The following is a 14,936-nucleotide window of genomic DNA, read 5'->3' on the forward strand; positions in this document are numbered from 1 at the left end:
AGTAATTACAGTAAGTTTACTGAACAAATAATGGGTGGTATATTAAGATAAAAAAATATTTATGCCACATCAGAAATTCATTTCTCAGTTCCGTGAGCCTAATTTATTAATTTGTGGTAAGTTATTTTATTAGTTTTGAAGTTTATACTTTCATTGTAATGTAATTGTAGATTTTGTAGATGTAGAGGTTAGATTACTACAATAACAAACAACAGTCATTCAAAATGACAGTACAGAGTACAGACAGTACTGACAGACTACTACAGACAGATGATACAAAAAATCATGATGCATTCTTCTCCTTCTCTTCTTTTCTCTCAACATCCCTACCTAGATACAATCGCATGTATAGTATTCCATTCCACGGGCGCCTTTTGTGGCCGTGAGTATTCCCGGTTAACGTTATCCGTCTGGCCATAGATAAACCATAGCTGATTTATCATCCTTTTGGGAAAGCTGCAGCCAATTTTATCGTTAGTTCCGTCCAGTGTACTGTATAGGTCGTGTTTTGTTTACGATTCTTTTATAGTTATTTCAGTAATTTTAAACCTCGTTTAACTAAATAAAACTATCTAATAATAAAAAATAGCTCGCCCCCTAGTTATATAACCAAACTGTAAAGCGCGAATCATGAAACTAACCCTCACATAATATAAAGTAAATTTCTTCGACACCAGCGATCAGTGTCACAGGACATTAAGTAGACACGAATAACGAGCTTCAAAATTTACAATGGGATGAGAAGTCTAGGCCTACTTGTGTTGGGTAGTCTATGATAGCAATACTGGTCTGGCACATCACAAGATAATAATCGTTATTCTGTGTTTGCTGGGCACTCAACAAACAGGTGGTGATCGCTGGTCTGGCATGATTGTAACGATCGATGACAATTATTGTGCTCCAGCAATCCAGTATCAACGTGAACCTGCTTTAGATAACCATAGACAAAAAGTTAGAAGCTGTGTGACTAACTGAGATTTATCAAGGATGCATTTTTTAAATATCCTGAATATCCTTCAGTGGTGGTTCTTGGACCTTGCCAGGGGGGGGCTACCAGGGGGCTTGGGGGGTGTGGAGAACCCCCCCCTAAATAAAGTAAACAACAAAAACTGTGCCCAATTGTCCATAAACTCCCATTTCACCTGTTGTTTGTCATGAGCAAGTAGACATTTTTTTAAATAACTATGACGATTGCATTCATAAATCTTAAAACATATTGTAGGCTCTATACAGCCATGTCCTCCTAAAAGCTGTTTACTGACTTTATAAAGCCATTATTAATGCGTATTTCTGTGTCTAACTGTCCAAAAACCTCCCATTTTACCTGTTATTTGTCATGAGCAAGTAGACATTTTAAAATTTAAACTATGGCGAACATTGCATATAAAAAGTTTTCTGTACAAAACTTGTACAAAGCTTGTAATTTGACTTGTGTTTCGTCTAGTAAAGCTGAAAGACATTCTTTAAACCTGTAGAAAACCTCTTTGCACACCACCGTTGGTTATTGAAAACGACCGCAATTAATTGCACTAGAGGGTTTAGTAAAATTATCTTTAGTTTTAATAGTACCCAACTGTGTGACAGGATTCAATTCTAAATTAACAAAATCTAAACGAAGTGAAATGTACTACACTCCGTTCACAATATTTAGGTAGTTCGAGGGGACGTTTCCAAGCCCCACAATTTTTTCTGCTTAGTGGAAGCTGATTAACGTTTAGACAAATCTCGGCTGTTGAGCTATGTTTTAATGGTAGAATTAAGACGTGGAAGGAATAGATTTCTTCACTTATACCACCTAAGTTTTTTAAACGGCGTAATGCAAACGTAGACATTGTATTTTATCTTTGTCTTTACGGAGCACAAACAATCATATTTACTTACAAAAGCTCCGCATCGGAACTCTGGACGTCCACAGAGCGTTGCTCGATTGCATCAAACTCGATGCAGACAATGATGCTCGACTGCATAGCATTTTGTTTTTCGAGTTCATGGTAAAATTTGAGGCTAACTTTTGAGCCCAGTCGGATTAGCAATTTCTGAGTTCAACCTTTACCAACACAGAATTGTCTATACAGGGTGTTCATTTGAAAACTTTCCATATCTGTTGTGTGCAAAGGTAGGGCTTTTAACACTTGTTTGTTCTCATTTCCCCCTAATTTGGACATGCCAAATCCAATAAAATTATTTTCAATTTTGAAAAATGTCCCAAAAGGGCCCAATTTGGGGGGTAGGGGTGCTTTTTGAGAAATTTTCTAATGTAAACATGGGTTGTGTGATACATCAATTTAAAGGTCTAATCAACCCGATCATTTTGGTAAAAAAAGTTTAATTATCTTTAACCGTATTTACAGGGTGGGTCAAAACGTTTCAAAAAAGTACTTTGAAGTTAAGTACCGTATTACCCTAACTACTGAACGGAACAGCGCCAAATTTCTTTCGAAGCTTATTCTTGAGCTACCTTTAAGCTAACTTGTAGTAAGGGCATTTTCCATGTTATTTTCTAATTTTAAAAAATTTAAAATTTTAAGGATAAAAGAAAGATGAAAACTTAAAATTCTTAAATAGCAAGGTATAACAAATTTCATACCACGTGAAAGGTCTTTTTTTACCAAACATTTTACGTATTTAAGCTTTATTTCTATCTCTAACAGTTTAAAAATTGCAGTAGAAAACATAATTTTCTATGGTAAAATTGTAACTAGTTTTCTAATAAAACAGCCAAAATTCGTCTCTAGACACATTTAATGGTGCAATAACTGAAGGAAACAATTCATAATTATTTATAGGCAGATAGGCAAACAAGTCAATAACGTTTTACTTTGTGAAAAACTAGTTTTATAGCTGATGAGAAAAACCCAAGCGTGGGCCGCTTTCTGTAGTACCATTGACTGGTCAATGGTAGTACTAATTTCAAAAGTACCATTTCCTGTAGTACCTAATCAAATATGGTGTACCGGTACACTTAAAAAAATATACTTTATTTTTACTTATTGGTCAGAACAAAAGTGTGCCAGGATAACTGCAAAGTGTTTAACAATAGATCCAGGTAAGACCTTGAGTCATATGGCTGTAAATGATTTAGTTAGGAAGTTTTCTGAAACTGGCTCAGTTACCAATGAGAAAAGAGCAGGATGAAGGGTCCGAGATGAATTCTGACACAAGTAAAAGTAGTCGATCAATGTGTAATGAATCCGACTACATCGTTGAGCAAAGTGCAATGTGTTTTATTAGAAAGCTAGTTATAAATTTTACAATAGAAAATTATGTTTTTCTACTGCAATTTTAAAATGTAAGAGATAGAAAGAAAACTTAAATACATAAAATGTTTGTTAAAAAAGGACCTTTCACTTGGTATGAAATTTATTATACCTTCCTATTTAAGAATTTTGAGTTTTCAGATTTCTTTTATTCTTAAAACTTGAGATTTTTTTTAAAATTATAAAATAACATGGAAAATGCCCTTACTCTCTTACTCTTACTTGCTCTTTAGTTATCTTAAAGAGTAGCTCAAGAATAAGCTTGGAAAGAAATTTTGCACTGTTCCGTTCAGTATAGGGTAATACGGTACTTAACTTCAAGGTCCTTTTTTAAAACGTTTTGACCCACCCTGTATATACGGTTAAAGATAATTAAAATTTTCTTGCACCAAAATGATTGGGGTGATTAGACCTTTAAATTGATGTATCACACAACCCATGTTTACATTTGAAAAATTTTTTTTTGAGAAAATTTCTCAAAAAGCACTCCTACCCCCCACATTGGGCCCTTTTGGGGCATTTTTCAAAATTGAAAATAATTTTATTAGATTCGGCATGTCCAAATTAGGGGGAAATGAGAACAAACAAGTGTTAAAAGCCTTACCTTTGCACACAACAGATATGGAAAGTTTTCAAATGAACACCCTGTATTTTACAATGTAGATATTTTCTTGTAGAAAGTACTGGTGAAGGTATCACCTTTCTCCACGGGTTAATGCAAGGCCACACTAAAAAACTTTGTTTTTTAGTGTGGCCTTGGTTGATGGTATTGTCATAAGCATTATCAAATTACGTCATTGGCCCGAATGTCAATAATCCAGCATCTGGCAAAGTTTATATTTTGGCTGTCAAATGTACAATAAAGTTCCCTTTGTATACAAAGTCCCGGAACGGTGTAATATATTTTTTACCTTAATAGACTGGGACGGGTGGCGTCGTCCTGTAATCCAGCTACTAGGAGGTCACGAATTGTGGAAAATTGTAGGGATGCACTGTAGATGTGATGCTCCCTGGTGTGGATTAACGTCCGCACTAGTGAGTACTACGACTATCCGCAGTACTATCCTAATAATTAGACCAATTTGTTAATTAAGAGGAAAAAATGCGGTTCGGATTCCACAATAAACTGTAGGTCCCTTAGTTGCCATAAGCTGTATGGGCTATTAATTAACAGCTGTGTCTAAGGAACATGTCGGCCTTAGTCACTAACAAGACTACAAGATCGCGCCACTCATCCTACACTCATCCTTCACTCATATTTGGGTTAAAATACGCACATAGTGGCGTACCCATCTTAAATAATTGATTGATTGATTGATAGATAAAGTAATATAAAACTTGGTATATCGATATAATAACCATAAATGTCTACTCTTTCAAGCTATTATTACATTTTTATCTATTTAGGGGGACGGCCCACGAGGAGTAAGACGAAATTCTCAAATATCAGCATAGGTCAAGTTTGGTATCAAATTAAAAGGTCTTATTTAGTAAAACACACCGCAACCCCCAACTCAAACGGACAACCAAGTAAAAAATGGCAGCCGTTCAAATATTTCTTTCATCTGCAATTTTGAATCTTTGAACGGCTGCCATTTTTTACCCAGCTGTTATTTTGAGCTCAAATTTGCGGCATTGTATTATACTAATGAAGACCTTTAATATCAACATGCTTGAATTAATTATTTCTAGCAGGCGCCCCACAATAAAATAAGCATTTCAAATTCCAGGAATCTTTGAACAGCTTTATTTTTGACTCCACTGCCTGTTTGAGTTCTGGTTTGTGGCATCGTGTTTTACTAACTGAGAGCTTTATTTTGTACCAAACTCGAACTATGCTATTTAAGATTCGTCTGACTCCTCGTGGGGCGTCCTCTTTAAGGGATAAAAAAGAAATAATAGTAGCTAAAAAGACATTTATACACACACACACATACATTTTTACATTTGTACATTTATGACTATAATTGATTTAACAAGTTTCAATCCTTTATTTATAATAGTATAACATTATATTACACCGTTCCGGGACTTTTAAATCACACTCCAGACAGCACACTTTATCCCAGGGACATCCCATAGTAGTCCCATATGTCCTGAGAATGTCTCGGGATATGTACGCTAGCCTCAGGATATCCCGCAAAATCCCGGGACGAGTACGAAATCCACAGGATATCCTACAATATACCGTAATGTCCCGGGATTTGTAAGTTAACCTCAGGATATCCTGTAAAGTCCCGGGATATGTACAAATGCCATAGGATATCCCAGAATGTCCCATGACATCCCGGGACATGTACAAAATCCACTGGATATCCTGTAATGTCCCGTAATGTCCCGGTAACAAACTGAAGAAAAAAAATACTACCACTGATGAAATGTATATCTAAATTTAAATGTCCAACAAGGCCAATATATAATAATTTGTTTTTTTCACTAGCGCTTTCAGAATCTTGGTTTCCATCTTCAGGCTGTGTTTACACTAGTACAAAAAGTAAATATTTACTTAATAAATTAATTTTAAACAAAGTTAAAACAGAATGATTTAAAGGATATTGGAAAAATAAAAAGTTAGAAAAATTAATCTTTTGAATTTTGTAGTGTTGTTCTTGATGTAATTATTTTCAGTAATTCCGAATTTATAATTGGGCCGTCTTCATTATTTAACAAATAATTTTGGTCTGTTTTTTTTTTAAATAAGATTCCCATGCATTGAGATGTTGAGGTTTTATAATTTGTTTTAAAAGTTTAAGGTTTCCCAGATTGAAAATATGTCTTAATTGTTAATACTCTGGCTAGCAAGGGCTGACTTAACTTTACTGACATATTTCTACCACTGAGTTCAGGAAAACTATAGTTCTATCATAGTTGTGTCAGTTGTGTGAAATGTGAATTGAATTCTAACTTTAAATTAATAAAACAACCAAAAACTAATTTTAATCGTATAACAATCAAAATTATTATAACAGTGCTAATCTAATGGTAATTAAATAATTTACATTCAAATACCAGTATCCTCTCCAACTACCAGAAAAACAATTCAACTACTTGAGGCCTAAAATTAACAGATTAACAGAATCATATTATATAATGTAGTATCAAAAATATGTTAAGTATTGCGACCATTGCAACTGTCGGCTACTCTTTCACCACTTGAAAACAACCATAATCATCAAGCGCAGATAGCTCAGGAGGTAAGGTTAGAGGCTCAAAGGCGAAGGTACCAGGTTCGAGACCCGTCTGGGCCAAAAACTTTTTTCTCGTTTTTTTCTTAAAAATTTGTGTTTATCAACTACTTTGTGATTAACTATTTAATCAATTTACTAAACTTATAATTAAGCTTTTCATACTAAATCTATATTATTTTGTGTTTTTTATGTTCAGGCCCAGACCACACTTCATCCCAGGGACATCCCATAGTAGTCCCACATGTCCTGAGAATGTCCTGAGGACTACCCTGGGATGACCTCGGATGTCCCACGGATATGCGTGTGAGCTTATCCGTAGGACATCCCCGGGCGGGGACATTACGCATTCCTGTGGATATCCTGGGATATCCCACGTTGACCATAGGACCACTATGGGACATCTTGCATGTCCTGTCGCAATATCCGTGGGATGTCCTGAGGAGAAAGTGTGCTGTCTGGGATGTTAACTTTCGGTCCAGTGACGTATGTTTATGTTTACGACACACCGTTATTTAATCTAATATACGTGCTTTAGTCCATGAACCGCCTTGTATTTTTCTGTTGAGTTAATGGGTTGTACATATTTTTAAAAAGTTACATTTATGTCTGGTCTCTAAACAGTTGGATGCTTGACGTTGCCTAGCGACGGCACGTAACCTGTTCGGAAAGTTATAAATGTGATCTATGTGTTGTCTTCATTTTTCAGAAATCGAAAATATTATTGAAGCTTGGACATACTTTTGTAACATAAAATTAAAACAACAAGGGCGTTTTTTTGGTGGTTATAAAACTACGGTGTCATTATGACAACCAAGCAGTTTCAAATAAAAAATATTTCAACTAAGTAAACTATTATGGTCTTTCAAAGCTAAATCATTCTGGTTCATAGAGTTTAGTATTTAGCAAATCAAGTTTGTTTAATGCTGTCAAATGGCAAATGAATTCGTCTGAATGTATGAACAATAAATACCCCTATTGAGCGTTTTACTGATTTGCATAATAATTAACTACTATTTAATTTTGTGCGATTTTCCAATATTTTGAATATGAAAATATTTGAAGTTTTTAAAATTGTTTATAATGTAAAATAAATATTGGTTTTTAGGGAATAGTTAATTGTATTTCATACAATTTTTTGTTCGAAAATAGTCAAGTAAAAAAAAAACACTTAGCGTTTCATACAACAATATAACTGGTAGGCAAGTTTAAACTCTAGATTCCACTGAAAAAGTATATTACCTATTCTCTTTTAAAATATTCTCTTAGTAATACAAAGCAATACGGTTTAACGAAGTGAGGCTGCGAATTGTTCACATACATGTAATCTGTTTGAACAACTTTAATTGCAATAATTTAACAGTTATTACTCAACCGCCTACGCTCATAGCATATTCCATTGCATGGGTGGCCGAGTATTTCCACTGAAATTTCAAAGAGAAATCAATATAGTTATTTATGTTACTTTGTGAAGTTCAAAAGTTAACACGTCATGAAATTGGGGTGGACAATCATCTTTTCATCGCTAGTAAGTTACATTTAGTACAGAGAATACGTTTGTTTTTGTTAATTGTAGTTTAAATAAAAAATATTATTTAAGGATGTGATTTTTCCCAAGTACAACATCACTTTGATAGTTCATTTTAATAATTGCTGTTTGATTAATGTGTAATCTTCGTCAACTACAATTCGTCAATATTCCTATTTTAACTAGTAGCGTCTGGATATTTTTTCCACGGGCTAATTGTTGACTAATTTTACCATTTTAGTGTCTACAACTTTAATACTTTAATACTTTTCATTGAAATGGCGACCATACAAAGTAGGTATTTTAAGCAAAGTATGAATGGAGATGAGTGTAGGATGAGTGGCGCGATCTTGTAGTCTTGATAGTGACTAAGGCTGACATATTCCTTACACACAGCTGTTTAATAACCCATACAGCTAATGGCAACTAAAGGGATCTACAGTTTATAGTGGAAATCCGAACCACATCTTTGCCTTGGTATTAACGAATTGGTCTAATTATCAGGTTAATACTACGGATAGTCGTAGTACTCACTAGTGCGGACTTTAATCCACACTAGGGAGTATCGCATCCGCATCACATCTCCTTAGCTGGATTCAAGGACGACGCCACCGTCCCAGTCTGTTATACCGGAGGCAATAACATCAAACAATAAAAATTCAATATTATTGCAAGACTTTCCTCAAACTAAACCCAAGCGTCAGTTTTAGTTTGGAGCTAGTAGTTTAAAGTAATGGTCCTGCCTAAAGTGCCATCTGATCAAATACAGTAAACAAGCTGTAAGTTGTGTGCTTTGCACACTTATCATTCACTTATCTTCACCTTAATACACCGGTGTTTCCGCATAGTGAAAATCTATAATGTAATACCTAAATATTATAGGTAGTCGCAAAGCTGGTGTCTGGTGACAAAGATAGTTCCTCGGATGAAAATTCTCCCAAGAAAGTTCATAAGAATGTGAAGCAGCCTAAATCTTCGATACACATGGAAACACACCGATTTGGCGAAGACTATATAATCTCAACCGACCCAAAAATAAACAACATACAACTGCAGGGAAACTATAAGGGGAGTAAGTATATTTATTGAATTGGCAAGCGAAAATAAAGGTCACTGATAGCCGATAAAACTTATTGGTAACATCTATTAAGCGGTATAAATAACAAATAGGACACATTTCTGACTGGCCCTATGAGTATCGATTTTCAATTTTAGCTGTTGGAAGGACATGATATTGTAAAATTTGTAATAAAACATTTGTCAACAAAAAGGAGTTTATTCCTAATAGTTTTCATAGTTAGTTAAGTACATTAACATTTTCATTAAAACCGTAGGTACGGAAATTGAATGGTAAAATTGTATATTGCAGTCATGATGTTAATGGAGATTACAATTTGTTAACAAATAATCAAACAAATTAATTACCTTAAAACTGTAAATGAAACACACTACCCATTAGATTTTGAACCCTTATAGATCCTTTTAAAACAATGTAATTCATGTCCGTACCTGCAATATTTCGAGGGTGGTTTTGGTTACCAATGATTTGCCTTCGATTTACTAACTTTAAGACTATTTTAACTAAATAACACGATCTGCCCATACAGTGTCGTTTCCCTGGTATCATATTGACTCAATATAGGAACACATACCGTTACTAATCATTGAATCAGAAAAAATTATTCTACATAAAACTGAACCTATAACAGCTCAAAAATCATGCTGTAGATTTACAATAATGAGTGGTCTGATTGTAAACACATTTTACACGATTAAGTAAATACTCCAGAGAATGTAATTTTTGATTATCAAATTTAACAAATTGATGTGTTTTCAGTAATTTTTTTGGACGAATTCAAACAGCAGGGACAGCCTTTAGAAGTGAAAGTCTTCCGTTACAATAAGAAATTCGACAACAAGTGGCTAACAAAAGTGGAAATAAGAGTTATTGAACCAAGAGTCAACCGAGATCCTATTATATTCGGATGTAGCGTCTGCCGAAGACCTAATGTGTTCATAAACAGACTCAAAACTGTCGTATACAGCGACAAAGACGTTTACGGGATTCTGGCCTACAGAGGGAAACCGTTGATGTCAATGAGATTCAATGCTTGCACTGAAAAACAAATAGCAGGGATAGTGAGACCACTGGAACCAATGACTCATAAGAGGTGTAAAGAAGCTATAAAGGAAATGAAACACCCAGGTAGGGCAAAGGTGGTGAATTCATTTGGATCTGTCTTGAAGAGGTTGGTTGAGAAACTGTTCGGCTGGCTAATGACAACAAACAAATTAAAAAAATATCCCATAGGTAATTATAAACCCGGAGCCACCACTGCAACGCCAGCTACACAAGACGCTACCCCTCCTGCAGTCGCCAGTCCTCCTGCGGACACAACGAAGACATAAATGTGGACATGGGCTGAGTTGCATATGTAAAAGTAAACGTAATTTGGGAATGCGTAAATTTTATTACTGACTCTTCCTTGATTTGTACTGTGTTAGCGGAATTATCACCATAACAGACAACAGATTAATTCGTATTGACTCAAATAATAAAGAGAGCCAACGTTAAAGTGACGTAAAACCAGGCATCGCAAATTAGTATTAATTAAGTTACAATAAGTTGATAAGTTTACAATCGAAATTAAAACTGAGTTGACAATAGCTGATCTTTACTCCCTAGGGGCTAAAAATGCGTTTTACTCCCTAGCTAGAGAGTAAAAATGCTACTTTAGACCCGCAACGCATGCATTAAAAACGGCTGTTTTTGCAGCAGTATGACGAAAAATTCATTCTTCGTATGTTATAAAGTAATAATGAACTACAAACTCGAAGTCAATAAGGCAAACAGTTGTATTTTACAGCTGAAGTTTGTCTTTTGTGATTAGTAGGTACGTCACGCAAAAAGGTAAAAGTTTCCCTTGCACGACATGTACAGAAACACATAACGTTCTTGACATTAATCATAGATAATCATAACTGAACACAGCCAAAGTCATGTAAGCGACATAAGTACTTATACCTTTAATCGTACATATAAGAGCTTAATACGTATCTGAAGAAGGCATCTCTATTGGTGGCTTCAGAATCGAGTAATGGAGTCGTTTTTGTAATTTTCTATATGAGAAGCTGCTAAGTTGAAGAAACCAAGTTAAACACTAATTAAAGGTAAAAACCTGAAAAGGTTAAACCTTGATTGATGGTTAAGGTTCCGATCTTACTTTTAATATCTTCATTACATGGGATACACAATTGTGAATGTGCAATAAAATATGTTTAAGATCGTCTCAATTTTAAATATCTATACATGTTGTCAGGGTATAAAATAGAAGAACGGGTGGCAGATGTTCCGGAGAAAGATTAAGATTTGTAAAGATATAATTCCTGTATCTCAAAAACATTATAAAATTGTTTAGAAGCACTGAAACGCATAAGCTTCCATTAAAAAAAAACCTCTGAAATAAAAATCTCTGTCATTTTTATATACACAGAGCCGAAGAGAACTAGTTTTGAATATATTAGTAAAATAAGTATTGCCAGAAACAATTGCTAATGTAACAATGAACAGGGGCAATGGATAATTGGGTAGAAAATGAATTTAAAACTACCTTAATATCAACAACAGCCTGTCCTGCTTTAACTAAATTTTAAAAGAACCAAATTCAAGGATTAAAACAATAATAATAGCTTCAAAAAACAAATTACAATATTATTTATCGTAGATAAACCCTACTAACCACCTTTTCTCAGCCATCATGCTAATATATTTTACTCGATAAACTTTAGCTATGATTACATAGCTATTGTTATTTCATAATATTTATGATGACGAGGAAAATAACGCATTCTTTGCAGGAACCCAGTAACATTGAGTGGCATAGAATGGCGGACAACACAGTTTGTTTATCTTGTCTCGAGGGAACATCATTTGCAGAGTAATTCTCTTAGCCTACAGGCTGTATTCTGGAAATAGTAAATCTAGTTAGAAGATGCAGAGACGACTTAATGGTTAAAATACTCCCTTAAGTGGTTATCAATAATAGAGATCGTCCAGTGGTCGAAAACTCGACCAAAAATATGCAATGTATACACTTATCTATTTTCAACCAAATAAAAATGTGATTTGAATTGGATTTGATTTTTGTTTTATATTTCGTTATTATTTTGTCACCAGCATTACAATCCATAAGGCCCATGTTGGTAAAAGAATTGTGTGTGCCTAATTTGAGCCTAATTTAATTTATAAACGGATTCTGCACACAGGAAAATATCTTTCTAACAGTATTCGTAGATTTTCCCTGCTAACACACAAGCTGAGAAAAAAGGGTTTCAAGAAACATAGCGATTGCTTATGCATTGTAGACAACTAATTTTATACTAATATTTATATCAAATAAAATTCGAGTGCGTTTAAATGAAGATTGCTTCGTACAGGCCATTTTACTAGCATTAAAATTCATACATCCAGAATATTTGCAGGTTGCTGTTAACACTGTGATATTATTAGCAAAAAGGAAAGCATACAATGTCAAATTTGCTATAAAATCTTTAACTACCCCGAAAAAAAAAATACGAAAGCTTAGAATGCACCATTACAGTACAAACGATGGAGTGTGGTAACCATTGAATCAAGTCTTTATCTCCTATTTCCCCACAACCACGGACCCCATCTATCTACAGCCCCTGTTAGATTTATAACCCCACATATCAATCGAGACATTAACCTTCGATTCCTTTCGAAATGAGGACCTCTCTTGCCAAATATTACTTAAGACTCGTTGATCACCAGATTTCCAGCATAAGGTTTAGACGGTTGTCACATTAGCAAATCTACATGCGGAGAGTATTTATGGTAAACTGTGTTTAAAAGCTGTATTTATTGGGTAAATCTATTAATATCTCATTAAAAATAACTATTGGTTTAGCCTCTTTAAGTACACGATGTTGATTTATAATGGTGTATAAAATACGAAAAAAAAACAAAAGGGATTTTGCGTATATTGTTTTGGTTTGTTTGGAAGATATTCAATGCCTCTTTTTACCTTGCATTTGCCTGCCCAGTACGCTATGTACCTGTGCGTGGAACGTATTCAGCAAGGGATGAGCCGGTACAGTACAAGGGTAAGCTATATTGATACAAATGTACAGGCAGTGACCAGAATTCGAACCCATTGAACATCGTAGCATTGGACCCGAAGTCCGTGGTGCTAGCTGCTGAGCCACCAACTTACCAAACATACTTACATATATTCATATGCATTTATACATGTATGCACACTTTTAGCATCATCCTGCAGTTTCTACATGGATTCTAGGCCTATGATTGTGTCAATTAATACGTTTAGGAAGCGCTGAAGCTAACTACAGCTCCAATAATTAGCTATGTCGATGTATTTTTCTATATATTTTTATTGTCTATAATCTGAAAACCAACTTACTTAAATTCTAGCATCCAGCGTTGCAAACCATTCAGGCTAATATAGAAAATCTCTTACCTCTTTGAATAGTTCATTGACAGATCTTAATCCCAAATCATACAATATAGATCTTCTTGATGGAATAGAGCTTCTACTAAAGAGTAGGATTTGGTATCGGGTTCTCACTGATGAAAGGTGCAACCCTGAAAATTAAAATGGCGTTAGTCACGTGACTTTGAGGTAAATACTCTCACAATCAGTCACAAAATAGTGAATACTGTAGTTGGCATTTTCAAGCCTTATTAAGGTTACACGGATTCCCGAGTTAGCCGAGTTGCCGAGTGTATTTACATATCATTTTTTTGTTTCCTTAACCGTTTGGGATAAAAGAGAAAATAAAATCTGCAAGGGATAAGGCTGTGTTATCGGCTATACAGTTAAAACCTCCATTTAGATGAGATCTTAACTTCCGCTCTAACGAATGACCATTTTAGGCTTACCACGCCAAATTGCCAAACTGTTTATCCACCTTAAACTGTAAAAGCTTAAGCTAGTAAATTACTTAGGCAAAACAATTTACACTTAAACCCAATACAAAACCAATTTCGGTATGTTTGCTTGTATTTTAAGTTGTTGTACAAACTGTCTATAACATTTCCATAGTAATAGTCTATCGAAAAGTACACCTAAAATTTCATTCAACTGTGTTTTGGAGTGTGAATTGAACAAGTTTCCCAGTTTTTTATTTTATATTTAAAAATTTCTATTGAATTAAAATTAATCCATTTATCGTGCAATATAACCGCATTAACACGATCTAAAGTACTGTAGCTCATTGGTAACACAAATACTTTACTGTCTTTACTAACACCATTTTTTATTGTTCACAACTTAACAGTAAAGGAAGCGTACAGTTATTTTAAACCGCACATTTTCAATACTTTGGTAATTTTTTGGAAGTGATAAATAGTTAATGTTTCATTTATACGCTTTTTACAAAAAGAAAATGTAAATTAATTTATTTTAGTAGTTTTTTTATACGCTTATTTAAGCTTTAATAGGGTTTTTTATAGCGTAATTATTTTTGCCCAATCTTTTGAATTTATTTATTTGCGTAAAATACAGTATAAGTATAGAAGATCGTTTAATAAACTTCCAACATCAGTATTTTAATATTTATCATAACTATAGTGGATGATTGTATTAATCTGTCTTTTTGGACCTTGTAATATTAGAGAAATACAAGTGGAGGTTAAAGTCTTGTTTTGTTTATCTTTTCTCCAGAGAATATCATTCTCAGAATAAATCGGGACTGTAAGAGCCTGCAGGCAGTCTGATACCATGTCTGGAGAAAGAGATTATATTGGACTTGGAATATGCAGAAACAAACCTGACATATGACGTTTTTATTCGACTTAAAGGGGGTTTTACATATTCTTGTCAGTATAAGTCAAAGGTATTATTTATCATATTTTGTGGGTTTAGAAACAATTTAAATGTCTTAATAAATTCAACAAAAGGCACCTTATAAACATGGCAAGTGCTA

General features: G+C 34.3%; 1 protein-coding gene across 1 annotated transcript; it reads left to right on the forward strand.

Moving 5' to 3' along the window:
- Nucleotides 1–7,824: 7,824 nt before the first annotated feature.
- Nucleotides 7,825–10,431, forward strand: LOC129004038 (uncharacterized). The gene is made up of 3 exons (XM_054432411.1): nucleotides 7,825–7,970; nucleotides 8,853–9,042; nucleotides 9,808–10,431. Exons 1-3 carry the CDS (start codon nucleotides 7,935–7,937, stop codon nucleotides 10,377–10,379), a joined length of 798 nt encoding a protein of 265 aa, XP_054288386.1. The 5' UTR covers nucleotides 7,825–7,934; the 3' UTR covers nucleotides 10,380–10,431.
- Nucleotides 10,432–14,936: the final 4,505 nt, after the last annotated feature.

The sequence above is a fragment of the Macrosteles quadrilineatus genome, unplaced genomic scaffold (assembly GCF_028750875.1).
Source record: "Macrosteles quadrilineatus isolate MER2022 unplaced genomic scaffold, UCM_ALF_1.0 Scaffold_9__3_contigs__length_116548681, whole genome shotgun sequence".
Classification (NCBI taxonomy): domain Eukaryota; kingdom Metazoa; phylum Arthropoda; class Insecta; order Hemiptera; family Cicadellidae; genus Macrosteles; species Macrosteles quadrilineatus.